General features: G+C 34.8%; 1 protein-coding gene across 1 annotated transcript in view; it reads right to left on the bottom strand.

The window, feature by feature from the left end:
* Positions 1-850: 850 nt before the first annotated feature.
* Positions 851-9970, bottom strand: part of LOC119638290 (DNA-directed RNA polymerase I subunit RPA1) — a 30678-nt gene continuing 21558 nt past the window's right edge. The window contains exon 15 of the mRNA XM_038035021.1: positions 851-1470. Within this exon, the coding sequence (XP_037890949.1) occupies positions 910-1470 (561 nt within the window). The 3' untranslated portion in view covers positions 851-909. The remainder of the gene's footprint in view (positions 1471-9970) is intronic.

Below are 9970 nucleotides of genomic sequence, written 5' to 3'. Positions count from 1 at the left end.
GCCGCGTGCCATTTTTTTTCTTTGTCTCCGGTTTTTTTCTTTCGAATGTATTTCCATCTAGTAAATTTTATTTTTTTTTTCTTGGCTTCTTGAAAATGGATGGAGGTAAAGCCTGAGACTTTAAGACCTGTATCTCTTCCTTTGGTTACGAAAAACATATCCTAGCTTTTACTGGTTGTTGTTTGAAATTAAAGATAATAGGTTGGTGCATAATTGTCAGACGTTTCTTTGACGTCCCACGTTTTAATAAAAATTTGCAATACTTTCCCAAATTTATGAATAAAAATATGCTTTTACTTTTAGGTTATGAAAACGCGTATCGACAATCATACTCATATTCGTCATATGCTGTACCACTTTGAGAAAGGACAGAAAGCTTCACAGTCGTTTCGCGATCACAACAAACTTTTCGGTAAAGGCACAATCGACGTATGTGGAATGGTTTGCCCGTTCAAATCTAGAGACACTAGCTTGCAAGATAAGCCAGTATTTCGATGACCAGGCACTTTGGCAGCCGTGGAAGGAGCGAAAGTCTCTTCAATCATCGTTCGTTGTCTTAACAAACTTGGAAATTTATTGAAGTAAACTAAGCTCCGGATTAATCCGGATTAATTAATTAATAAATATTACTGTTGGATTTTTATGTTCCTTTTTCGTAACAAATAGTGTTCAAGAGCGCCTCATAACGTCGTTTAAAAACGCCTGATAGTTATGCACCACCCTATGACATGTATGGCGGGAGTGAAGCCAAATTAGAAATGTTGATGTATTGATGAAAAAAAAGAACGTACTTATTCATACTTGAATCCGTCAGGAAACATTTCGACGAGCACAGAACCATATTGTGGCACTAAAAGTAATAATGCATCCGGAATAAAATAATTTTTTTACATGCATTTATTTAATATATTAGAGAATATTTGTTAATAAATGAAAGGCTCCGGTGCCATTCTGTACGGGTAAGCCTACCGACAAACGACTTGATGGTGAATTTAGCTTATCAGACCAACCTGCTCCGGCAGCACATTTCAAGAACTGCATCGATGATTCAAAAGACATTTGTTGAAGGGGTGATGAGGAATGTTCCATTCCTTTTCGTGATAACGGCTGGAATGTGCCGTCAAAAGTCATATAGTCGGCAATGAGCGACAAGTGTCGGCGATCAATAGTTATACCATAAACTTTAAAAATATTAAATACTTCCTGTATTATAACTTGTACAGCAGCTTCAATGCCGTAAGTTTTTGCCATGGCATGAATATCGTTGGAATAAATGCGATTAATTTCCAGAATGTTACTGTGATTAAACATCCCCGCAATGTTAACACCATCCGTTTTCAGAACTTGTTCTCCTTCATCTCCAGTATATATAATAGCCCTATTAATGTCATCAAGTTGATGAATAACTGTCTTACTTATCAAGTCGGTAGTTATATCAGGTATATTAACTTGTTTGTGTTTAACATCCACCTGAAAAAATTGAACAAATAATATAAATATAAATAAAAGAGAAAAATATATTACATGAAAGCTATCGCAGCAATGATAGCTAATGAAGTCGACTTAAGTGAAGACAAATTGGCGGATGGTACGACGATTTCTGCTTGTTATAGAACGAAAAGTAATTATGCTCTTCGATTATAAATAGTGAGCCTCCCTTCCCCGATATACTTTTAAAGTTGAAAAATCTGCTCAACACAAAATTTACTCACGGCAAAAACTAATCATGAGGCGTCACGTCAGACAGTAACTAATCGGCCGCCGATTTTTCCAAAGCAGTAAAGAACGAAACACAATCGCTGGCATGTGCAACTTACCCTCTTGAGCAAATAGCAGAGGGAAACGAAGATTTCACTTTTCATGGCACTGGATTGCCACTTCTTTTCAAGTCTTTTCCTTTAATAATTCATATATGTTTTCAGGAAAAAGGCCTTGCAGAGAGATGACATAAGATACAAAAACAACACTAGCAAAACTAGTTTTCGCCACCCTTGCAAGACTTCCTCGTGGATTTCTATACACTGTGAAGACAGGCAGTGCAAATGAAGAAGGTTTTACTCAAAGACATCACAACTAAGGAATCACCATCTATTATTGAGAGTACCAACTCTTTTCATTCGAAGCCATAGCGTACGACAGCCTGTCCTCTCATCTCCTGTTGTAGAACACAAGGGAAAGTGTTTTAAAATTGGCATCGGCAAACTAACTGAAGTCAGACTACGTCGTTTAAAGCCATCTTTCATTGCAAGAGAAGGACTAAATCAAAAAAATGTACTTGTGAAGACATTGTTAAAAATGTAACGCTGATATACTTTATATTTTATAAAGCACAGTCTTGAAAACCTTCTTCTTCAAATTGGTTTATCTGTTTATTTGCTGCCGTTGAAACTATAAAAGCTTCATGATAACTTAGCCTATCTTTGCTAACTTAACTTACCATAAAATACTATTAAAATATCTAAACCTAGGCCAATGGTGGCAAAAGGAAAAAAACATAACAGCGGCACTAACGCTTAGCAAGTATCAATAACGTTATCGATCAGGTTACATCTTTTTCATATATTCACTTTTATCTGAAATATAGGATAAAAGATAATTTTCATTAAAATGTTTACGGAGGACTCATACACGAGAATTCACTTTATAAGTAGCCCTACACCACGGTAGGCATAACGGAAAAAGAGCCTAGTGACTACACGAAATGGTGGAACCAAGCTCGTACAGGTGGAATGACGACTCTACTTCGGCGTTAACAAGCTTGGCTACAAAACTCGCAGCAAGAGTCTGCTTCCTCTTCTCTAGAGAGAGTTTAGTCTGGTTTGAAAACTCCCGTGCTCATAAGGAATAAGTATTCTTTACGTTTCCTATCTAAGGAAGGACAAATAGGAGAAATTGTTTCGACCAGATTATACCAGCTTCTCGTAGCAGCTACAGCTTTGTGAGCAAATAACTATCAACAATAAGCTTTTTGTGACGAACGGATACCTAAGCTTGCGGGCCTACCCAAACTAGCCTTATTTACTATCGAATCAAGCTGCGCTTTTAGCGAAAGAATAAAATTTCAATGCTTCAAAATATCATAGCGCCAGTTACATGTGAAATATTGCAAATATTTCGACAAAATATAGGAGCACTATCCGTTAAAAGGTCGTTAGGACTACTTTTCTGTCGACGTTTGAAGATGCTTCGCAGCTCTCAAAAATATAAATTTTATACGAAAGCAGCAACAGTTTACAATAGCATTGAACATGTCGAGGTTTGTACCAAGCAAAAAGCATTCGCCGACAGATGATGTGAAAATACCGACCGGAAAGATTTACACGGTACGGAAGACGTTTACACAATGACGTCCAAAAATTGTCAGACAGGTGAAAAGAATCTATACCTAGCTACAGGCGATTCTACGATTAAACCATTTTCCTACAATGAACATTTTCATGTGCGGTTCTTGCACAAAACTTCCGGTCAACATGAAGACTGGTATTGTAAGCTTCCAACGGTTAAGTGCCATCAACTTTGGCAATCCGTCTGCATTTCTAGCTTTCGTCGACCAGTCAGTTAGTTTAGTGAATTCTCTATTTCTCTGTTACTAGTCATAACTTCTACGTGCAAGTATCTCTTTTTATATATCCTCCCCATATTTATGCTGCCCTACTCAAAACCACAATGCTTAACGCTTTCCTTTTTCTTTTATGTTAGTCTGTTCTTTAACTTTACGAGAAATTCTCTTTTATATTACAATTTTGGTTGTTGTCTCCTCTTCTCTTATGGTTGCCGTGCAATCCACCTTGTCCTATGCCTGCCTTAAGAAAAATTTATGTACAGAAGAATTTCCGTCCGTTCAGTGGTGGTACATTTTTGTGTGCACGTGCGTAATGAAGCTCTCTTTCTCTGAATACGTTACGATCAAGGAGAACTAGTGCTGGTAATCAGCAACGATTTGACCCATTGATTTTTCATTCTCACTATTTGTACGGGCAAAAATGTTCAAAGTTTCTTTACACAAACTCACATTGTATGAAATATTTATAACCCAAAATATGTGCGAAGTTTTTAAGGGCGTATACAACCAGTAAGTCTAAACTTACTAAAAGAATGTTAAACATTAAGTACCACTTGTGGTTCCATGGTTCAAACCAACTGATATTAAGATTTCAAAGTTTTAGTTCCACTAAGTATTTCAATAAAGTTTAGTGAAAATTTTTTATAGAAATATAAAAAAATTGTTCCTAAAAATATTATATCATCAAGATAAGTTATCTTCTTGTGAATTTGCATGTATATACACATAAACATAACATAACATATCTTCCAAGAATTATTGCGCAACGAGTTTGTTCGTAATACATTTCATATCAGTTACGTTCGGCTTATGCAAACAAAAGGTGTTCATTGATAATTTGCACGTAAATTGTTTGAAAGAAATTTATCTCTGAATAATACCTTTTGTCAATATGTTTAACAATCTGATCACAAAGTTCTCTTCATTTGTACAAGTCTACGATTGCATCATCTTTTTTCTCATTAATGAAGGAACTGAATCTGAAGAAAATATTTGATGAACGAAATAAGGAGTAATCAAGATCAAGAAGTGTAGATGTGGCTTTTTGCGTTTACCATAGGCCTATTAATTCCATACATGCGACACTATCTGAATTTCGGTCGAAAACAATAAATCGAATAACAAGTACGCAAATGAAATAAATGAATTATTTTAATAAGAACAAACAGAACAGAATTTTTGAAATAGGAGAAATAGTCACTATGAAGAATAACAAAAGACGGTAATAAATTTACCCCATTATACAGAAAAGCAGTAATAGAAGCAAATGTGGGAACAACAAGTAAATGTAATACCGCCAGTAATTATGGCAAACAACGAGCATTGCATAAATATTAACGTGTCGGAATTATTTGATATATCTCTCTTTAAATTAGTATTAAGCAAACTGTAGCCTAGTTAAGTATTGTAGAATTAAATTTCCAAAACCCGAGATAACATACAGAAAGATATCATGCAGAAGAATCAGTGTTCTCCCCGATCAGCAAACCAGTAAAACTGCAACTCAAAATTCTGCAAAATTAACGGGAATTTATGTTCAGCAACTAATCTCTGGAGTTACGACGCACACAACACACATATGCAATTAAACGATCATAACAGGCGATGGAACTCACTTATTAAAATTGCGTTTGAAAAATTTCGATTAGCAAATTCTATAGGTAAAAATTATAAAGAATTGGGAAATACTAGTGTACATAACGATTTTCGACGGTTTTAACCTTCCTCTATATAAAATGAGAGTTTTCCATTCAATGTTTTTGATTTAATCAGCATACACCGGCGCTAATCACCAAGCACTCAAAGTTCTTCTTCTGTCAAATTCATTACTTTTGTTGTTTATTTGAAAGCATCTGCTTCCGAAACCCACCAAACACGTTCAGAGGCTTATGGGGATGCTGCTCCACCAAATCGCCATTGTCCGTTTTTGGATCAACGGTTAAAAACTAACGACACGATTTGCCTGAAAATGACATTTTTCGACCACTTTTTGCAACAGTTGTTCAGGATACACTGTTGCAGCTCGATTGGGAAGTTCTGCCGTACCCAGCGTATTCATTGGACATGGCACCTTCTGATTACTACTTGTTCAGGTCGGTGCAGCATGGCTTGGCTGGCACGCGGGTCCGCAAAGTTGGAGAAGTGCGAAATTGGGTCGGTGGATAGGTCGCAGCCAAATCAATTGCGACACGTTATCGTCATGTTACCACAAGGTCGGAAGAAGTTGTAGAAAATGTCTTCATTAACATAAATTGAAATAATTTTTCTCAATAAGCACCTTTTTAAAGATAAACAATGATCAAAATAGATTCACACGCCTAATAAATTGGTCTATAAAAAAAAATTGGATGCAAATCTGTACCAAGCTGTTTCAGTTGGACGAATAAGATTATTTTTTGAGCACTCTATAAGGAATCTTACGAAAAATAAACCCTTAGTACAAAAAGGTCTAATTTTTAATATTTTGGATCATATACGTCAACGCGCACCAAATATAAGGATTCTTATCAGCCGTTATGTAGTCTAAAGTGCAATTAGCAGTATCTATAACGAAAACAAATGAAAAATAATATTTCTTTAACAAGTAAGTTAAATTTGCTGAATTTAGCCCACGTCAATTGGTGGACACCCTCCTATATGGCGCCTTTCATAACATGTGCGCATTTACATGAAAATTAAATATAATTTGTGGTGTATTACCAAAAAAAAGAATGAATAACTATTGGATGAAGTGGTGTTGAGTATTTACTAGTCGATCTTGCCCGACTATCAATTTCCTTTAACTCATTTATATTTAAAAATAAGTTCAACAACAATGCTGTTGTTGTTTGCCGAGGCTTTAAAACAATTAGTCATTAGCCTTGCAAGTTCCCATCCTAATCCTTAATTAGTAAGAATTATTCTCGTCCTAAGTGCAAGGCTAGCGGTAACTACTAAGAAAAATTGTAATTTGCCATCTGAATCGCTTTTAAGTTTTTCATTATGCAATTTGACCAAATTTGTCAAAAAGTGAGTCTAAAGGCTTGCATTGGACCTTTTCTGATTTCAAACAGTAAGATGTGGATTTAAATACATTCTTTAAATACATTCAATGATTCGAATGCTTCTCAGAACTCTTCGGTTGGGATGATCTTGGGCCATTTTTCTGGTGACGATCTGTTTGCGCACAGGTCACCGAAGCAAGTGGATGCAAAGCCCCACATTTTATCAGCATTTAGTTTAATTTCAGGTATCAATGCCGTCGGTTCTGCTTCTGGCATTTTTCCTACCATTGTTGTACACGATTCTCTATGTAATGTTAAATCACCACTTAACGTTTCTATTTAAAGAAATACTTTTGAAAATTTATTTTGCATGTTGGGTGATAACCGAATCCTGTCTCAAGAGGTTGATGCCTGAAATGTTGTAGCCGTGCTATCAGCACTACATTTACTTGATAATGACGCTAATTCCGATGGAAATGCTGCAGATACTGCGTCTTCAACGAATGGAACAGGATTGTTCTGTCTCGCAGATTTGTAACCAACGTGCTCACTCTCCTACATTGATTGTCATTTCGACAATATAAAAGTCTGTTCGTCTCATGAGATACATTTGGCACAGCAATAACAGTACTTTAAAACTATATTCAGTTCACACTTACCGACCAGGGTATTCATTATTTGCGTCCATGCATTATTTTTATTTTATTAATAACTTAATTTTAATAATATTAGCTTAAGCATTTAGTACTGACCTAGTTTAAACTATATTTTATTAATAAGTTAGTTTTGAAAATACTAGCTTAAGCGTTTATTACTGATCTAATGAATTACTAACTTCATACAAACGAACGTAAAGATAATTATTATTATTTTGACGCGCACTATATAATAATAATATTATTTGAGGCGAACTCGTATAATAAAAAACATGTAGAGAACAACCATCAGACTAAAGCTAGTCTTTCTTTCTTTAATTCCTAGCATCTGCCCTTTCAACACCAGGTACTCTGCGATTTTCGCGAAATCTAATTTGCACGTTGCGCGAATGGTAAAATTGAAATCTACAACATAGGTTTAAAACTGACAATTTCCAAATTTCTTCCCGTTCAATATAAAGGTCTGTATATTCAACAGAAATTATACTGTTTTATCATTTAATTATACATATACATATTAATTCAGACACCTCCATTTTCGAAAAACAAATTTTTGGCCCGACGAGGTGTGTATTAGGGACTTCATTTCCTGCAGCTCTATTAAAATTCCTATTTCTGTACGTGTTAGTAATTCTGCTTCAACAAACCATATAATTTTTGGTCTATTGACCATCCGATCCCATTGCTAAGTCTATGCACGCAAAAAGGTTTAAACACTTTCAATAGAGTACTATAGGTATAAACTCATATTATATATGCTATATATTGTAATGTGACTATATACAACAGCATATGTTCGTTCACTTGAAGTGTCATAACTAACTACAAATAAAAATTACAAATAAAAGCAGAAGAAAAAAATATGACCACTGGTAACCTAATTAAAGAACAAGCGAAAAGAACGCTTATGCTAAAGTGCTCTTATTTCTGATTAATAATATTTGCAACAGTTATGTTGGCCCCGTCACTAAGCATTTATGTATACATCATCTTAAAGCAAAAATCATAGATTTAAAATAGTGTAAATACTTTCGCGATTTCAATAAGGCAACATCGTTCTATGAAGATCAACGCGTATAAACTAGAGCTTATTTTAGTTAGTGATCTCTCTGCTCAATCTACGTTAGCAAGTGGAGAACTGGTTTTGGCGGAAACGGCAGAGCAATTTAGTTGTTTGTATAAAAATCGTTGAATCCAGACAAGGTAGTCATAACGGTTGAGTTGTTGAATAACTATTTACTATTTGGTTATTAGACTAACTTAATAATAATTAACTCCCAATATGAAATTAATACTGTTTTTTATCGACATAATTGAATTATTTTATTATTGGAGTTTAGTTTTGTCCTTTCCAGGCACAATTCTTTGCTCGCTCGGTATAACTGCTCTAAAATGTATGGCTTTAAATGAGAATTCAAAATTTTTGTATTGGCTGCTTCTTAGTTCAGGTTTTATGAAAATAAATAACGAAATGAAATGTGGGCAAAATAGAAATAACCTTATATATTAAAAATATCTTCCACGTTGACATATTTCCACCCTGCTTTTACCATGGACTTCCTTATTACGTTTTGTGCACAGTTTTTTAAAAAATGTATAGACTTTTGTAATGATGTAGAAAAAATCACCAAATTTACCATAGGTCGGGTATATTTGTGTGTAAAAAAAAGTCGGGTGTATTTTTAAGATTCCGTCATGAAGAACTAAAAAATAGACTTAATACTATTAGGCGCTTTTAGCGTATAAAGCTTTACATTTCCTTATATGAAGCGATATCCAAAAAAATAGACCTGCGTCCAAATTAGGTAAGGTTGATTTCAATATCAGTTTACTTTGATGAATTAGTTTTTGCCATGAAATATTAAAAATGATTCCTTTTTACCATACAGGGATTAAGTTTTCCTAGGAACGATTATATGAGAGGACGCTCAAATAAAGCAATCCGGCTAGCAGTCGAAAATAGGGACCGATCTAACCATTTTCATTTCTCTGTGTGATGCCAATATAACAAATTTCAGCAGTACATATCAAACACTGCAACCTGTAGGCTGAACACAACATTACGTGGATACCTCAAACCATAAGGTGGGTCTATCTTAAGCCCTCTGAGTGTAATTTACAACCCTACAAACTTCATATACTTCGTATTGTAAGCGGGGTTAAAGTGCAGTCTTGAATAATGTTGACGATTTACAAGTCGGGTGAATTTAAAAGGAGATAGCTCATCGAGAATTACACCATTACAAAATGTTGAGTCATTAACATGAAGGTGAAACTATAGCGAAAGAGAAAGTACAATTTGAACATAAAAGAAATTCCTGAGTAGCATGTATTGCCAAGCGCAAAGCAATTCCCACAAAAATCAAATATAGGAAAATAAATCAAGATATGGCTAAATATACCAATACAAAAACACAACTTGTCTATAGTCCAGCGATAAAGTAGTTTTTACACTAAAAAGGCCAGTGACGTCTTCTGCGCTTCAGGTAATATAGAATAACTTTCAACTTTTGCTTTAGGCATCACATTTCGGATATGGCAGCGATCGCTGTAGCTGTGATGGCAAAATTTCCACATGCGGAAAAATAACGCAAATATATTGAATATTTTTCCTCAATCTTATCATTTACCACCAAAATTAGGTGCGAAACTAAACCAAATATTTATGTCCCGAGAGTGAAATAACGATGAACAAAAGTCAACAGTAACAACTTTAAGCAATCAAAACAAGTACTTTTATTAAATTTGTTACTCACACGTAAGGATCC

The sequence above is a fragment of the Glossina fuscipes genome, unplaced genomic scaffold, assembly GCF_014805625.2.
Source record: "Glossina fuscipes isolate IAEA_lab_2018 unplaced genomic scaffold, Yale_Gfus_2 87, whole genome shotgun sequence".
Taxonomy (NCBI): Eukaryota; Metazoa; Arthropoda; class Insecta; order Diptera; family Glossinidae; genus Glossina; species Glossina fuscipes.
The sequence above is the reverse complement of the archived record's forward strand: the minus strand, read 5'-3'. Positions and strand labels throughout refer to the sequence as shown.